At 44.0% G+C, this 19,078-nt stretch overlaps 2 protein-coding genes across 2 annotated transcripts; one reads left to right on the forward strand and one right to left on the reverse strand.

The window, feature by feature from the left end:
• The first annotated feature begins 5,452 nt into the window (after positions 1-5,452).
• LOC119275585 (triose phosphate/phosphate translocator TPT, chloroplastic-like) lies at positions 5,453-9,453 on the forward strand. The gene is made up of 12 exons (XM_037556454.1): positions 5,453-5,730; positions 6,044-6,112; positions 6,219-6,284; positions 6,411-6,489; positions 6,998-7,118; positions 7,214-7,309; positions 7,577-7,689; positions 7,799-7,876; positions 7,967-8,083; positions 8,318-8,417; positions 8,536-8,636; positions 9,099-9,453. The coding sequence occupies exons 1-12, from the start codon at positions 5,477-5,479 to the stop codon at positions 9,111-9,113; spliced, it is 1,209 nt and encodes a 402-aa protein (XP_037412351.1). The 5' UTR covers positions 5,453-5,476; the 3' UTR covers positions 9,114-9,453.
• A 2,020-nt stretch (positions 9,454-11,473) lies between these two features.
• Positions 11,474-15,180, reverse strand: LOC119275586 (dnaJ homolog subfamily B member 4-like). The gene is made up of 3 exons (XM_037556455.1): positions 14,759-15,180; positions 13,681-14,114; positions 11,474-12,209 (listed from the first exon to the last, which is right to left on the reverse strand). The coding sequence occupies exons 1-3, from the start codon at positions 14,921-14,923 to the stop codon at positions 11,771-11,773; spliced, it is 1,038 nt and encodes a 345-aa protein (XP_037412352.1). The 5' UTR covers positions 14,924-15,180; the 3' UTR covers positions 11,474-11,770.
• Between the last annotated feature and the right edge of the window lie 3,898 nt (positions 15,181-19,078).

The raw sequence follows: 19,078 nt of genomic DNA on the forward strand, positions 1-19,078 counted from the left end.
TTCATTCAGAGGCAGCATCGATCGGCTTTAGTTAGCAGCAGTAGCGAATGAATCGCTCGATCGGGTTCAGTTAAAAACCATATGGATCGATCGCTCGGGTTCAGTAACGCGTAGCCTGCAGTGCAATCGCTTGGGTTTAGTTAGAGCCCAACGCCTCGCTCGAGTTCAGTTAGAGCCAACGCCTCGCACACACGCGCGTACGTGTACGAGAGAAACGCGCATCGCTCGGCCCCCGACCACCTACCGTGACCGGGAACTCGCCGAAATTTTCCCCGCCCTCGATTCTACCACGGTTTTTTCCGTCATGGACGGCCCAAAGAATGTCATGCAGCTACGTCTCCGGCCCGCCCAGGACGAAAAACCCATTTTCTATCATGATTTTTGTCATAGAAGTGTCATAAGTATGACAGAAAAAAAATTGTTCGGCCCAAAATGTCACGGATGTGTCTTTTTTTTGTAGTGCATATTGCACTTGTAACACCATCTCTTCACCGAACTAGTGCACCTATACAATTTACCATTGTATTGGGTGTGTTGGGGACACAAGAGACTCTTTGTTATTTGGTTGCATGGTTGTTCGAGAGAGACCATCTTCATCCTACCTCCCACGGATTGATAAACCTTAGGTCATCCACTTGAGGGAAATTTGCTACTGTCCTACAAATCTCTGCACTTGGAGGCCCAACAACGTCTACAATGAGAAGGTTGCGTAGTAGACATCAACTGTCTACAAAGCTCGACTTGTTGCGGAAGGTTTTCAACAAGTTCAAGGAGTTGACTACGATGAGACTTTCTCACCCGTAGCGATGCTTAAGTCTGTTCAAATCATGTTAGCAATTGCCGCATTTTATGATTATGAAATCTGGCATATGGACGTCAAAATTGCATTCCTAAACGGATTACTTAAAGAAGAGTTGTATATGATGCAACCAGAAGGTTTTGTCGATCCTAAAGGTGCTAACAAAGTGTGCAAGCTCCAGCGATCCATTTATGGACTAGTGCAAGCATCTTAGAGTTGGAATATACGCTTTGATGAGGTGATCAAAGCGTATGGTTTTATATAAACTTTTGGAGAAGCCTGTATTTACAAGAAAGTGAGTGGGAGCTCTGTAGCATTTCTGATATTATATGTGGATGACACATTGTTGATTGGAAATGATATAGAATTTCTGGATAGCATAAAAGGATACTTTAATAATAATTTTTCAATAAAAGACCTTGGTAAAGCTACTTATGTATTGGGCATCAAGATCTATAGAGATAGATCGAGACACTTAAGACTTTCACGAAGCACACACCTTGACAAGATTTTGAAGGAGTTCAAAATGGATCAGTCAAAGAATGCGTTCTAGCCTGTATTGTGAAGTGTGAAGTTGAGTAAGACTCAAAACCCGACAACGACAGAAGATAGAAAGAGAATGAAAGTCATTCCCTATGCCTCAGCCATAGGTTCTATAAAGTATGCCATGTTGTGTACCATACCTGTTGTGTGCCTTGCTATGAGTTTGGCAAGAGGGTACAATAGTGATCCAGGAGTAGATCACTGGACAACGGTCAAAATTATCAGGAAATGTTTCTCGGTTATGGAGGTGATAAAGGGTTCGTCGTAAAGGGTTGCGATGATGCAAGCTTTAACACTAATCTAGATGACTTTGAGTCTCAATCTGGATACGTATTGAAAGTGGGAGCAATTAGCTAGAGTAGCTCCATACAGAGCATTGTAGACATAGAAATTTGCAAAATACATACGGATCTGAATGTGTCAGACCCACTGACTAAACTTCTCTCACAAGCAAAATATGATCACACCTTGGTACTCTTTGGGTGTTAATCACATAGCGATATGAACTAGATTATTGACTCTAGTAAACCCTTTGGGTGTTGGTCACATGGCGATGTGAACTATGGGCGTTAATCACATGGTGATGTGAACTATTGGTGTTAATCACATGGTGATGTGATCTAGATTACTAACTCTAGTGCAAGTGGGAGACTGAAGGAAATATGCCCTAGAGGCAATAATAAAGTTGTTATTTGTATTTCCTTATATCATGATAAATGTTTATTATTCATGCTAGAATTGTATTAACCGGAAACTTGATACATGTGTGGATACATAAACAAAACACTGTGTCCCCAGTAAGCCTCTGCTAGACTAGCTCGTTAATCAGAGTTGGTTAAGTTTCCTAACCATAGACATATGTTGTCATTTGATGAACTATACCACATCATTAGGAGAATGATGTGATGGACATGACCCACCCGTTAGCTTAGCATATTGATCGTTTAGTTTTATTGCTATTGCTTTCTTCATGTCATATACATATTCCTTCGACTATGAGATTATGCAACTCTCGGATATCGGAGGAATGCCTTGTGTGCTATCAAATGTCACAACGTAACTGGGTGATTATAAAGATGCTCTACAGGTACCTCTGAAGGTGTTTGTTGGGTTGGCATAGATCGAGATTAGGATTTGTCACTCTGAGTATCAAAGAGGTATCTCTGGGCCCTCCCGGTAATACACATCATAAGAAGCCTTGCAAGCAAAGTGACTAATGAGTTAGTTACGGGATGATGTATTACGAAATGAGTAAAGAGACTTGCCGGTAATGAGATTGAACTAGGTATGAAGATACCGACGATCAAATCTCGGGCAAGTAACATACCGATGACAAAGGGAATAACGTATATTGTCATAACGATTCAATCAATAAAGATATTCGTAGAATATGTGGGAACCAATATGAGTATCCAGGTTCTGCTATTGGTTATTGACCGGAGAGGAGTCTCGGTCATGTCTACATAGTTCTCGAACCCGTAGGGTCCGCACGCTTAATGTTCGATTACGATTTGTATTATATGAGTTATGTGATTTGGTGACCGAATGTTGTTTGGAGTCCCGGATGAGATCATAGACATGACGAGGAGTCTCGAAATGGTCAAGAGGTAAAGATTAATATATTGGAAGGTAGTATTCGGACACCGGAAGTGTTCCGGAATGTGTCGTGTACATATCGGAGTACCGGGGGGGGGGGGTACCGGAACCCACCGAGGGAAGATATGGGCAATATGGACCATAGGAGGGAGGCACACCAGTCCTCAAAGGGGTGGCGCGCCACCAACCAGGGAGGAGTCTGAATTGGACAAGGGGAGGGGGCGGCGCCCCCTTTCCTTCCCCCTCTCTCTCCTTCACCCTTTCCCCCTTCGGTAAAAGGAAGGGCGGCCGAATCCAACTAGGACCCCAAGTAGGACTCCTTCTACTTGGGGCGCGCCTCGGGCCGGCCTCCTCTCCCTTCCTTCTTTATATACGGGGGAGGGGGCGCCCCTAGAACACACATCAATTGTTCCAAGCCGTGTGCGGCGCCCCCCTCCACAGTTTACGCCCCCGGTCATATTCACGTAGTGCTTAGGCGAAGCCCTGCGCGGATCACTTCACCATCACCGTCACCATGCCGTCGTGCTGACGGAACTCTCCCTCGACACTTTGCTGGATCAAGAGTTCGAGGGATGTCATGAGCTAAACGTGTGTAGAACTCGGAGGTGTCGTGTGTTCGGTACTTGATCGGTCGGAACGAGAAGAAGTTTGACTACATCAACCGCGTTAACAAACGCTTCCGCTTTCGGTCTACGAGGGTACGTGGACACACTCTCCCCCTCTCGTTGCTATGCATCTCCTAGATAGATCTTGCGTGAGCGTAGATTTTTTTTTTTTGAAATTGCATGCTACGTTTCCCAACATTTTTTGCTAGATTTTTTCACGCCCTTTGTATGTATCTTCAAATTTTCATGAATTTAAAGATACTATATTACTGTTGCACCCATGGGGCTTTTTATAGTGTCAAGGGGGCGGGAAGGGGAGGCTCACATGAATATTTTTATTTTATAAAAATGCTAACCTTGTGGCTTGGAAAAGAGTTTGTAGGGGTTTAGCAAGAGGAAAGTTGTTCCCATCATAGACCTGTCTGGCCCCTAAGTTCGGAAGATCTCAAGCGATTTGACCAAAGCGTGAGATCGTCCCTAATATTCAGACATGCTACTGGGGTGGGTACATTTTGCTACCTAGACACCTTTGCATTTCTAGCATCCCATATTTTCCACATAGTGATGAGCAGAATGAAGGTGGCGATCGTGCCTGGAAAACCATGTGGTGGATCTGCTGTCTAGATGTTGTCGAAGGGGCTGGCCGAGGGGGTGATGTTGATAGCTCGCCAAACATTCCTTGCAGTGGTGCAAGTGAAGAAGAAATGAAATTATGTACTTAATCATGGTATTGCATGTAGGGCAGTCCATGGTTCATGGATGCAATGATTTTCTTTTTCTTGCAGGTTTTGGCGTGTGTTGAGTCGGTCGGGGTAAAGGAGCCAACCAAAAATCTTAACCTTTGAAGAAACTTTGGAGGCCTAGATGGCCTCCTGCTTGGGGTTTGTAATCTGTTGCATGACAGCTTTGTAAGCTCACTCGGTGGTGAAGTTGGAGCCGTCAAGAAACGTTCTCCTATCGCTAATTTCCTGACTAGGATTAGCAGATTACGCAAGCCAAGTTCAAATGCCATCTTGCAGCATGATACCATCTAGCCTAGCATGCTGGTTGGTGTGGTGATTGAATAGAGCTGGAACGCAATTGCCAATGGTTCACGCAGAAATCAATTCTTAAATTATTTCAGGTCAAGCACGTTTAACTTTAAGGTTTTCTTGCAGACGGGCTTCTGAAAAAAGAAGAAATTCCTTATTAATATGAATAGCCTATCATTCTTATTAAGACAGATGTCACAACTTGTTGGTAGAGTTTTTTTTCCCTAACAAAAATGTTGGTAGAGTTTTTTGTTTATGTTTTTATTTTGACAGAGAGACTTGTTGCTTGAATCACGCGTATTTACTTTTACAAGACGTTTCTAGTGACCTAATACATCTTATAAAATTTACAAAGGGAGTATCACAGTGGGAAGGAATAAAGCGGCCAAAATGCTACATTCTGACAAGTAAACGAAAATGAAGGGAGTTATAAGCAGCAAAATGTCCCATAGCTTTCAGGCAGGAGGCCTATTCCCGTGCCACGAGCTAACAATAATAGGCATAAAATCGTTACGTTTCCCAGCAGGAAATAGTAGTAGCTTTTGGATCTTCCCCGGCATTGTGTGGACGCCGGCCACTACTTTCCAAGCACGGCCTCACGAGCATCACCGCGTCGACGTCCGATTCCCGTCCCGGTCCAAAACCTTCTCCCATTTCGCGCAGCGGGGCCGTGCGCGGACGGCGACGTCCGCCCCGCCCCGCCCGACCCCGTCCTCTCCTCTCGTCTCCTTCCCCAAACTCTATCGGCAATCTCAGCGGCCTATCCTCCCCCGCGCGCGTCTCCGCCACCCAAATCCCTCCGCTCCCACCCATAAACTTATCCAAAACCGCCCGCCCCATCCCGCTCCAGCCCAGCCCCGCGCCCAACGCGATCGCCCCAGGCTCCCCGCGCTGCTGCAGCAATGCCGGCCCTCGGGACGCTCTCCGCCGGCGGCGCCGCCGCCGGCGTCGCGGGCCTGCTCCGCCTCCGCCGCGGCCCCGCCCTCGCCTCGCCCCTGTCGGCCGCCGCCCGCGCCGGCGCCGTCCACGACGCCGGCCAGCTCGTCTGGGGCCGCCAGCTCCGCCCGGCCCTCGTCCTCCCCGCCGGCCTGCTCCCGCTCCAGGCCTCCAAGAGGCTCACGCTCCGACCGCCCGCCGCCTCCGCCGAGCCCGCCGGGTGAGTGATCGTTCTCTAACGCCACGTCTCGACCCTGGAAGCTTCTAGAAACGCCTCTGGCCGGCCGTTTTGTTTAGTTGCACACAGTTTGGTTTCCTCGCTCCCACGCGCCGCGCAGAAAAAAATTCAGCCACATTTGCGCCGCTGCACATGCGAGCGGCACGACTTCAAATGTTCTGGTCCCACCTGCAGCCACATTGATCGCTGATCGGTGGGGCTCACAGCCACAAAATCCGTGCTCTGTGCGTGATACTGGACGTGGGAGTGCGCTTTTAACAGTTTTATTACTTTCTGATGACTGTGGTTGCAATAGGGAGGCCAAGTCGCCAGGGTTGCTGGAGAAGTACCCTGCAATCACCACCGGCTTCTTCTTCTTCATGTGGTACGTTCTCGCTGCCTCGCTCAACACGGCCACCGTTTAGCTTGATCGATCTTGCGGTGATTTTTAGTCAGCTAAATAGTGCATTCTGGCGCAAGTGATCCTGCAGGTACTTCCTGAACGTCATATTCAACATCCTTAACAAGAAGATCTACAACTACTTCCCCTACCCATAGTAAGTGTGTTTTGTGCATCCTTGCCTTTGTTTCGAAACGGTGAAGATCAGCGGCCTCACTGATCTTGCTTTCAGTTCTTGTTCCTGAGTTGCAACTTACACTGGAAATGGCACTGCTGATTGCAGCTTTGTCTCCGTGATCCATCTACTTGTGGGAGTTGTGTACTGCCTCCTCAGCTGGGCCGTCGGTCTCCCGAAGCGTGCGGTAATTCAAACCGCCTTACTGTACTGTTGTGTTTTCTTTGAGAATTCACAAAGTGGTCAGAATGGTCCTCAGTTGATGGGCCTCCTGTAAATTCATATAAGTTCAGCGGTCTCACTTAGACTGTAGGAACAAAGATTTCATAAAAGTTCATAAATATTGTTCAATTGATAGGCTTCCTGTAAATTTCATTACAATGTTGCACTCATGGATCATATGCCACTGCCATGTTTATGCATCTGCATTGAAATGTAGGAGATCTTATAATTTCTGGTTTAAAAAAGAATTGCAGTTGTTAAGTAAATTGTAGAGACTCTTTATTTGAACCATAAAGCGAATCTGTTGTTCTTTGTGTGGTCAATAAGCTTAAACTAAACTTGATACACACCCTTCATCTTTTCATACATTAGAAAAGTATGCGTCCATTAGAATAGCTGCTTCTTATCAAGGCAATGTTTCTTATCTTGAAATTTGCATAAAAATTAACGCAAATTACCGCTATCTTCCTTAGCCTATCAATGCAACGCTCCTGAAGCTGCTCTTTCCTGTGGCATTGTGCCATGCTCTTGGTCATGTCACAAGCAACGTGTCCTTTGCTACTGTTGCAGTCTCGTTTGCCCACACTATTAAAGGTGCCTCTTTCATGTGCAGATTTCTTTTTGGAGTTCTCTTGTCCCTTTCTGTTTTATATGCTAATTCTTCTCTGCGTTACATAATTGCTGTGCAGCTTTGGAGCCCTTCTTCAATGCAGCTGCTACCCAGTTTGTCCTTGGACAGACAGTTCCCTTGTCTCTGTGGTTGTCTCTTGCCCCTGTTGTGCTTGGTAATTTCTCAATTAAGCCTTCTGTTACCACTTTGCTACTAAAGCTGTAGAAATTAATTTTTAGTATAAGAAACCAGTTAAAATTATTGGATACAGTGATTAAAAGACCGATAATATCTTAATCAGACAAGTTTCTCTAGTGGACAGTTCCTTTTCTGTCATTGTTATCATTTTTCACTTGATAGCACGTGCTAAATAGTACTAGTAACTTCTTTGGTCCATGCCTTTTTTTTCATCAACCTACTTAACTACTTGGAACATGACCAGGTGTTTCAATGGCATCCCTCACTGAACTGTCGTTTAGCTGGAAGGGTTTCATCAATGCTATGATCTCTAACATCTCATTCACTTACCGGAGTATTTATTCCAAGAAAGCCATGGTTTGTGCCTGTTTTCTTCTTATCGCTTGACTCCTCATATCTTTTGTTGCCTTTTGGGCTCTTTGTGGTTCAATTCCTTTGTTTTTACTAACCATTTTTGTCGTTGCAGACTGACATGGATAGCACCAACGTGTATGCTTACATCTCAATAATTGCTCTAGTTGTCTGCATACCGCCTGCACTTATTGTAAGTGTGATAAATATAGCCCAAATAAAAAAGGTTTCATGTGTTATGCTTCACGTTCACGTTTCTTATTTCGAATGACCAACCTTGCAGATTGAAGGACCACAGCTAATGCAGTATGGATTAAACGATGCAATTGCAAAAGTAGGAATGACAAAATTTGTATCAGATCTTTTCCTGGTGGGATTGTTCTACCATCTCTATAATCAGGTAACCAGTTGCATATGCTCTTGTTGGAATAATTAGGTGTGGCACTTGAGCTTTCTCATGGCATTACACCATACCATTTGTAATAACATGAGCCATACAATGACTTTACCGGCATCTGTTTCTTATGCAATGTAGAGATCAACATTTAGCAGCAGTTGATCGTGATGTTGCCAAACTAGTACATTCCATTTTTGATGGTTCATCTGTTATAATCCGTTACATGGCTCATGGCAGATTGCTACAAACACTTTGGAACGGGTGGCCCCTCTGACACATGCTGTTGGCAATGTGTTGAAAAGGGTTTTCGTCATTGGTTTCTCGATCATCATTTTTGGTAAATAAAATGTCCCATTATTATTTATTATGACTAAATATTATTTGCCCAATTGTCCTTTTTTCTATGGCATGGGTTTATGCCTAGTTTTAACCCTTGCTAAATCTTGTGTGAGCAGGCAACAAAATTACCACACAGACTGGAATTGGGACTTGCGTTGCAATAGCTGGTGTTGCCATCTACTCGTACATCAAAGCTAAGATCGAGGAGGAGAAAAGGGTAAGCTTCCCCTCAGTTATTCAAGTATCTCCTAATCTGAATACATGTAAAGAGGAACCAACATGAGTTGTTTCTAACTGGAATATGGTTATACAGCTTTGGCAACACTGAACGACCAAATAAATTGAAAGTTTTCTTGATTAACCCAAGCAACATAACATATTTTCCTGTTCTTGGTTACCCCAGGGAAGATAATTTACTAAAAATAATTCTTCCTCTAGGTTACCCCAAGAACATATCACATATTTTTCTAATCAACCAAGACCCTCGAAAGGTCAAAATCAGCTAGTCAAAGAGTATAAGTAACAAGATGAAAACCTTTCAACAATTGGATTGGTATGGTCAATGCTAACCATGGTTGTCGAGAGAAGACAAATATGGAATTATAAACATTTTTTCCTTCTATGATCCGAGACTCATGTTAATGCCGCAATCTTATTTATCTTGCTCAAATCTTTGCAGGCGAAGGCCACGTGATGAGGTGACTGCTGTGAATATGGTCTGATGGTTTCCGGCGCTCGAGTTGCATTGCCTCGGAGACGACATGGACGGATCTCTTCTTCGTTATTTGTTTTTGTTTTTCAGTTATCTGCTAAAGTGTTCCCTTGTGAGGTCGAACAGCTACATTGCAGATGGTAAGACTGGTTGTTTCCATCAGATGAGAGAGCTCAGATGTGCAGTAATAAACGCTCGTACTTGTAAAGGCTTTTCGTTTTGTGTGTGAGGACTGAGTTATCTTCTTTGTACCCTTCCTTTCGTTAGTTCTTGTGCTATGCAATGTTGGACTCTCAGACCATCAAGTCTTCTGTGCTGTGTCTCTAGCTCTCTTGTTTTTTTGTTTTTTTGTTTTTTTACTTTCTGACGCGCCTGGACAGTTAGACCATATACACTTATCCTCCATACACACGTTTGATATGTAAGTTTAGCAGAGAATAGTGTTAGGGCATCTCGACCCTCAAAATGGTCCCAGTATTTGCATGCGGCCTCTCCGGACTCTGTCCGTACACACGGATACGGAAGCCGGCTATCCAACCATGCCCCTTAAAATGTCCATTCTTGTCTTTTTTTCCTAACTCCGCTATACTCAAAATAATAATAGAAAATGGCACAATTCATCAATAAATAGCATTTAAATATTCCGGATGTTCAACAATTTTTTTTAAATTCATCGATTTCAAATTCAACAATACTTGAGTCAGCCGCATGTGTTGTCTCATGCACTGTGCGCCTTCAGCTTCATCCAACAATGTATGAACGTAAATTGCTAGCCCTTAGTTCAATGGTAGCGCGTGACTCAGGATGGGAATTGCTAGCCCTAAATTCTAGTTGTTATCTAGTATCTCTGGTAATTAGATATGTTACGTTTTTTTTTTAGAAAAATATATGTTGCAGCTACGGGTGCATGCATACGCAAGGCCGCGCTCACACGCGCCTACTGCACGCGTTGTGATTCGTCGGCCCGGCCGCGTCCGCGCGCACAACGCGGGCCCGCCGGCAGATCCTACATGCATGCACGTTATACGTTCAAACGAATTAGCTAGCTACGCCCATGGGCACTTACGCTAACGAACTAACGGCACTCCACCGCAACAAAACACATGCATGCCCCAGTGACTAGCTAACTCATGCATGATGCATCGACCAGGAACACATCCCAGTTAAGATTATTCCTAACAGTGGCGAGCCGAAACGCGAGACGACGAGCGGCAGGTGCGCCAGGAACGGACCGAGCGGGAGGCATGGACGGGGCGCCAAGAGCAAAGCAGCCGCGTACTACGCGATGAAGTTGAGGCCTCGGAGGTGGGTCGACCCTGCTGACCCATTGGGTCAGTCGGTGCCGGCTCCACTGACCCAACTATTGTTTGAGGCCAACCCACACGGCCCATTGGCCTCGATTTTTCGGGCCGGGTCAGTGACCCGGCGGGCCGACCCGGCCCATTCCCATCCTGACGCGTGACAATGTGTCCGAGCTATACAAGGGGATGATTATCGAGTTGCAACATTTAGTGAATGTTTGACCAACATGTAGAGCAGCAGAAAGCAAAAACTTACAATCTCCATGGTTGAAGAGCCTGGTGGCCACTTCCTCTCCACTTGTGTAATCTACCGCAACCATCGATGGCCTAGGAACTTCACATTGTGTTCATGGATTATGTGCAAGTCGTAGGGCGTGAAATGACTTTGCTCATGAAATGAAGCATACATGTTTTTCCAAAAGGTTGAGCCCCTTGCCTCATGCCTACAAAGTACACAGACGCCCAACAATGCCTAGGCGGCGGCCGGAGAGATAGAGGAGGATGCGGATGCTGAGCAAGGGAGAAACAGGGACTGTGTGAAAGAAAAAAGGCCCAACGTATTGGAATTCAGACATGTTGTCCACGGGAGGATGCGGATGCTAAGCAAAGGAGAAACACGTTGTCCACGGGAGGATGCGGATGCTAAGCAAACGAGAAACAGGGACGGAGAAAAAGAAAAATGGCCAACGTACTGGAACTCAGGAACATTCGGGGTGGAGAGGTCCATGGATTTTCCTTCCTTTTCCTCCATTTCAAGTTATTCGCAAGGGACATATGTGGGCGTCCACATTAAATGGCAGACGCTGTCCGACATATGCAGACGTTTTGAGAGTCGACGTTGGAAACACCCTTACTCTAAAAATCCGTAGACTTCCCTGTGCTCTATCTCATGTATAGCATAAATTGGTTCTGAGAATGCACCAGACTTCCCATGTCATTCGTACACTAAATTGGTACTGAGAATGCACCATAGTTCCTATGTCATTTGTACACAGGACCATAGCTAGTTCAAATATATAACAAAGCCGAATTATCCCAACACGACAGGGAACAAAATCTGTATAACCTTTCTGAACTCAAACCTTCCTACGATCCCGAGGAAGAACAGATTAAAACATTGACAACAACCAGCCTGGTCACATATGTGAAAAAGCCTCTACCAAGTTATGGGGAAAACAACACATAGAATGACAACATCATTTCTACAGGTATATGTAAACGGAATAACCAAGACCAATTCCGCTCATTGTCCCATCCGGACAGATAGAAATCTACCTAGCCACACGCTGGAGATATTCACAGTCGCTTTCATCAGTCTATAGAAATGGCACACAAAGGCTAAGAACCCAAAAGCCTTTTGATCCCAGCTTTCTGGTCAGACGTCAGCCTGGAAGGGAACTTGATGCTGAACTTAACGCGCAGATTTCCGTTCTTACCGGGCTCCTTGGGTATTGGCATCCCCTCTCCAGGGATCACCTCTTCATAGCTAGGGTGGATCACCGAGTTAACTTGTATGGACAGGTTCCGCCCGTCGAGCGTTGTGAGTTGCATGGTATAGCCAGTCAGTGCTTCCACCAACGAGATCTTCTGTGTCATGACTAGATCATTTCCTTCCCTGGTGAAAACATCATGGGGCTTCTCTTCAATGATGAAGACAATATCAGCAGGCGTCATGCTTGGAGATTCATTCCCCTTTTCAGGGAAGGTGATCTTTGTCCCCTTCTTCCAACCGGGCTTCACATCTATCGTCAAAATTTCTTCTACCTGTGAAACTCTCCTGAAAATATAAGTAAAATTAGCAAGCGGGCAGTCCTGAGAAAATACATTGATATCTTTATGTCAAATAAGCATAACACAAGGTATTCACAAGAACATAGCCACACAGCTAAATATGCAAAATAAGTTTCAAGGAAGATGCAGATGAAGGGTTGTCATAAAATACAAATATATTTTAACACCATCCATGAAAAAATTGCCTAACATAAGCAAACGTCAACACCATGCACACACCCTCAGGGTGGAAATGACAACCATGAAGACAAAACAATTTCAGAAGTGTCTCTTAAAGCCACATCAAAGCTAGACCACCTGATGCTTAGGCATCACCTATGCAGCCTGCGCTGCAGCTATGCAGGGCTTCACTATCACATGAAAAAAATGGTTAACAAGAATACCCACCTGGGCACTGACTACAGATAATTAGGCAACAATTAATATGCATATGCATACATGAACCTAAAAGCCGTATAGCCCTTTTTAAAATGTTCTCTACGTGTTAGCAAAGCAGACCAACTGGAAAAAGATCAGAAGGCGTCACAAGGGAAAGATGAAAGGCTATCCTAAAAGGAAACATGTAACGACCATCTCTTCAGAGAAAACATGTCAGAAAACAGGTGCTATTTGGCATGTCCAAATTTGTTAACAAACTGTACACCAGAATCCGAGTCGGATTCTGACACTCATGTCCGCATCCAAGTAACGCCCATGCAGAACATATACTATAACAATGGCACTTAATTTTTTTTGGCAAGTTAACTCTATTGTTACATAATTTACAACATACACAAGTGTTAACTATTGTCACCACTTGCACTAAAATTTGATTAGTTATCCGTTTTCCCCACCTAAGTGAAGAATAAAAAGTCCATCCCAAAAAATTCCCAACTTGGATAGCCGAATCCGAGTCGGATTCTGACATGTATCAGTGTACAAGTAAAACTCATGTAAAACATGCTATCCATACTGCATAGCTGTAAGATTGAATAGAAAGAGTGAGCAATGAAGAGACTGGTTTCTTGTGCTCAGCAAGGAAATAAGACAATCAAAAGGACTGCTGCAGTTACTAATAGCTATCATAGGTATCATCCCGTGCTACAAAAACTATACAAATACATGATAATCTATGGCTCCAAACAAATTCTCAATTCTATCCAGAAAGTATAAAGCCAGGCACTAAACAACAAAATGCAACTTAGCTTCACAAGCCCATCTTGATTAGTTGACTACTATGAAAAATTACACAGCTATTTCTAATAGTTGAGTGGAAACTAAATTAATTTGTCACAACAATAGTGGACATGCACAGGCCATAGAAGAACAATATGTTTGCTCCAAATAAAAGTTTCTAATGCAATTAATTCACCACCGATAATCCGTTGAATCCCTATAGCCTATAGGAGGTTACACACCACGATTTCTCACAGCTATGTGCTTAGCTGAGAAGTTACAGGAAATTCAAGGAAGCTTACCCACTGGTCTCTATGACCTCTCTTGAGATTTTCATCTTTTTGGCTACACCCTTATACAAATCCGCAAGGGTCACCGGAAGCCGATTCTCAATGGGTGCTGGTTTGTGTGATGGGCGCGGCATATTGCCGGCAGAACCGTCTGCAAATCGCGAAGCGAGATACTCGTTGCTAAACATGCCCCCACCATAAGATCTTGGTTCCCCTCTCATGCTGCCACCCGGCATGCCACCCAGGCCGAAAGGCCCAGAAAATCCGAAAAACTCAGCAAATATATCATCCGCACTCCTCGGATTGAAGTGAAATGAGGTTGACTGGCCACCACCAGGGTAGAAGGAAGATGCACCAGGACCTCCTGCCCCTGGAGGCGGCTGGCCCTTGAGCCCTTCTTCCCCTAGCTGGTCATATATTGTGCGTTTCTGGGAGTCGCTAAGGACCTGAAAGGTCATAAGGCAACACATAGCATCAATGCACATTTATAGTAAATGGCTGGAAGTAGAGTCTTAACTAATTATTGGAAGTTAAACTTGCTAAAAAATGGCAGGATCCAGTCCAAAATATCGTTTCTAAACTGCACAACAGAAAATACCAACCGATGAGCAATGTAGTAATTGTCAATTTAACCATGCCAGATGCTTGCGCTAAAAGATGCCAAAGGAGTGGATTAAAGTTTGCATCAACAGATAAGTGTCTTTGAACTTGCAACAGTTGTTTAGGGTCCCTACTTAACATTATTTCTAAATCCCGGATTCTAAACAAAGATGCAATGCAATTCTACCTATCTCCAGCGTACACAATTAAAAGTTTAAAGGATAGCAGATCATATCGCTGGGTGCAGTAAGACCTACAGGAACAACAAAGGGCATACAACATTATGTCAAAACTTGCACTCGAAGGAAATCTTTCCATCAGCACACATAATAGCAAGGACTGTCGATCTGAATTGACCGCATACACAGATACACAAGGATCAAAGCGTGACCTTTCATGATTGGCGATGAACAGATTTGGCTAACGGTTCAAGAGCAGAAGAAAAAGGAAATCTAATATTGGCAAGAGGAGATCAAAAAAGAAAAGCAACCTCGTACGCCTCGGAGATCTGCTTGAACTTGGCCTCCGCCTCCTTCTTGGTGGTGGGGTTCTTATCTGGGTGCCACCGCATGGCGAGCTTGCGGTAGGTCTTCTTGAGGTCGTCGTCGCTGGCGCCACGGTCGACGCCGAGGACCTTGTAGTAGTCGACCCCCATCTCCTTGGGCGCCGGAGCTGCCGGCTCCGTTCGCCGGCGGCCGCCCCGCGTGGATGACGACTCTGCTGCCTTCCGCTTGGTTCCGCTGGCCCCTCGAATCTTGCCGGCCTTGTCGTCCCCGTCCCCTCACCGGAGAGGTTCGCTCGCTCCCTCGGTCGGTCTCCCTTATCGCACGCCGCTGCGCCGAGCCGTGGGTGGCCTCGGTGCCCGGTTCCGTTTCGTGCTCGTGACGGGAAAGGCGGCTCGCACCGGGTTGCGACTTGCGAGGAAATTAGTAAGGGGTGGAAGCTTCCAGAAGCATGTCATACGTGTACTGGTAGATAGAATTCGGTCGCGGTTGGGCTCTGCGGCGCGGGCCGTCCGGTGGGACCTGTCAGCCCATCTCGTAAGAATGTAACCCAGCAACAAAAAAAATAGCAAAAAAGCTTGACTGATCCTAAAAAGAAAAATGAAGAGCCCGACTAAGGACTCCTTTGGTTTGATTTGTACTCCCTCAGTTCCTAAATATAACGACGGGAGTACAAGGACGTTAAAAGAGCAGATTTGCTATTTTATCTAAACTAGAACATCAAGGCGCGCGTTGCTGCGCCCGTCATCTTGACGAAGGAATCTATATATACCTACTATTAAAGCAAGGTGATATTTTTGGTTTCGTCTCGTGATTAGTTTTTTTACCATTAGTTTTGGTCACGTACGAGGTGGCGAGAGTTTTAGTCACGTACGAGGTGGTACTAAACGCTTGTAATCTCTACTCTTAACTAGTAAGCGTGCACGTGCAACGCACGTATAAAAATGAAGTCGGTCACACATACAATTATGCCACATGCAAGACATACAAATGATCTTCAGAAGTGCATCTAGATGTCAGTCACATATAGTACAATAGCACTGAAGTCTGCATAAGTGTATTTCAAATAAGAAGTCACATACATTACAAAAGCAATAAGGGCATACTTCTGCATAAGTGTATTTCAAATAGAAGGGCCCTTAGAGAATGTGGTGCTCAGAGTTTGGGTCTTCCTTCAGTTCCAGTTCTTGCAATATAACTTTATTTCCTGAATTTGCAGACAATTCAAGAATGGGGAAATATTTTTGAATGGATCAATGATGCAACATCATTACACGAGCTGAACATGAGCTTAACCGGATTCTTAAAATAAATGCATCACATTACAGACAAATAAAAGGCAATCTCCGCACAGGTTAACCCATGAGCAGCAAATTCAATGAGAATAACTTAACAGAGTGGATGAGAAAATTCAATTGGACGAATGTCTAAACGAAAGGATACATAACGAATATGATCCAGTAAAACTCCCTAAATTAGCCTAGTAGGAGAGAGAAGCTTTGAGTAAGTACATCATTAAAAAAGAATAGGAAATCTTAACAGAATTCAATGTAAACTTTAGCAAGAGAGAAGACGGCATAGATTCATATAAGCATCTACTAAATGTACACAAAAAGGGGATAATCTGGAACTAACCATTAAAAAATTGCATGCAACCTGTACTGAAGAAGTTACAATTTAATGTAGAATGCTTCATCTAAGGAAAACAAATTGATGCTCATTGTCGCCTTCAGCTAATTCAGCTGTCACTGAAGAACTGCATAATAGGTAAATGTCTAGTAATGAAATCTCACATCGATAAGAAATATAACTAAGAATAGAGTAGCACAAAAACTTCAATTGAAGCTGTGAGAAGCATGGGCTTGCATCAACCATCATGTGCATGATACACATGTTTTTTGTAGTTTGAGATAGAACCCAACTGTAGCAGTAAATAGAAAAGCCAAACTGTAGCCTAGCAATACACATAAGAGGTAGCACTGATCATGTGAATTGAAAAAAAGAAAGAATACAACCAGTAAAGACCCTTCAGATATACAATGACTACCTACACTCATCTTGATTTTACCGACATAAGAGTGAAAAATACAACCAGTAAAGGCCCTTAAGATGTACAATGACCACCTACACTCATCTTCATTTTACAGATGCGTAACTGACATAAGAGTAGATTTGTCTAGATTGAGTAATCACAACTCCTCTTTTTTTTGCGTTATCCCCACTTGAGGTGGTATTATCATTCTCATGCTTCATGACAAAATGACCCATTGTTCTTCACAGCTGTGTTTTAGTCTATAAGTTAAGTATAAAGATAAACAGAGACAACCAGCCCGTGTTTCTGCAAGTCTATAAGCATGTAAATATAGAGAGGATAGGCATTCCAAGGGGTTGTCATGGGTCTGTGCGAACCATCAATCTATCTATCATATAATGGATGGGAAATAGCCAAATCAATCTAAAGAAGAGTTTAGAGGTAAGAACAAAAATTGACCTGGGAGGTAAGAAAAATTGCAGAGCAGGCAAATAAATATTTCACCGGAATTGAGGAACACACTACAAAGTGGCTAACATGGACTCCAACTAAACTGACAAGTTGAGTTACACACTCGAGTATTGCCTGAGAACCTGAGAGCATCATATTACTATGCTAATAGCCTAGAATCTGAGCAGCAATTTACACATTTGATGTTTCTGTAGATTCTCCTGACAAACAGAGTCCCCCCCCCCAGCACCCTGAATCAACCACAAATGCCAAAAAAGCATCCTAAAAGTAGATTGAAGCATATGTACGTATGTATCGAAGGACCTGAGGCAATGACGACTTCCACTTGAGCCCGTGGCTCCTGTGGCAGCAGCGGCTGCCACGTGCGCCCGTGTCCCCTGTGGTAGCAGTGGCTAGCGCGTCCAGGTGGCGGCGGCATGTGATTCCCGCATCCCCAATGGCGGTTCCCCAGTGATTCCCTCACATTTTCACATAACATAAGTGAGGAAACGAGGAACCTATGTCCAAATTAAGCATTCGCCAATAAGTAACATGATCAACTAAAGAAAAATTAAACACGCTATCATGTCAATTTAGGAACCTTGTACCATTCATGACTAATCACATTGCATGTCATCATAGAATATTTTCTCTTTTCTGAAGAGGGCGCTTGGCAGGAGGACTATCACATCATACCACATTTGCTAACTAATATTTTCTTGAGAAGTAGTGCATGCTAATAATTTCATACAAGCTGATTCTTTCCTAAATGCTTGGCATAAGTGTCATTTTGTAAATCATAATCCCTTCAACTCAGCAAGTACAGGAAGAACTAACATAAAGGAACCATGCTAACATTTGGCAAAGTCTATGGAGGATTACAAATATATGCATCATCTATAAAGGAAAAATAGATAAATCTCACAGGGAGAAGCGTGGCATCAGGCACTTGATCTGGATCTCGTTGTTCGAACTTCTAACCACACTTATCTGCACCCCGACCGCTGTAATATATGATATTTCTCAAATTACAGAATGTCGGCATTTTTAGTTCTTCTTATAGGCTAATTAAGTTCCTTTGGTCTAGATATTATTTTGGTGTTCTTGTTCTTTTCTATACAAAGACCGAACAGATAGAAATATTGTAGGATTATGATTATGCTAGGGGAAACAATCATATCATAGGCCATAGCAACAACACAACAGTAAGAAAGCAAACGCATTATCATTCATGTTTGAACTCTGGAGTGAATTTGTACAAGGTTAGGAGAATAGGGATACAGACTGTGTAGGAATCACACCAATCCCAAACCCTTCCAACAATCGGCCCATGAACAAAAATACGGAGTCCTGCACAGCATAATTCAGGAGGAAGTTAAAATAACATTTGTTCAATTCAGAACAATCCCGCGCGGAACAATTTAGAAGGAAGCATCAATAAAAATAACAGGCGTAAATTAAGAAACCTTACATTTGCAAATGATATTGCAAGCCACCCAATGATGTTTGGGAACTGCGGCGATCATGAGAGACTGCAGGACCAATAGAAAAGAGAGCATCGTCAGTCAGTGAGTGCACGACTGAATGTAATTCCATCAGAGAATCAACCACGAGCAGATCCATGAACTAATACTCCGTACATTTAACAGTAAAATTGAACGAATATAGGACCAAACATGGGTCAAAGGGAATTCAAATATCACCCCTTTAGGACCGATGAACTCGGCGATTTGCCCAATGGCAAAGGCGATGAGTGGGCAAGGAGTAACTGGACGTGAAGCTGAACTGGATGGGGCCAAGCGCGACAACGAAGGTGCAGAGCAAG

This window comes from Triticum dicoccoides, chromosome 3B (assembly GCF_002162155.2).
Source record: "Triticum dicoccoides isolate Atlit2015 ecotype Zavitan chromosome 3B, WEW_v2.0, whole genome shotgun sequence".
NCBI lineage: Eukaryota > Viridiplantae > Streptophyta > Magnoliopsida > Poales > Poaceae > Triticum > Triticum dicoccoides.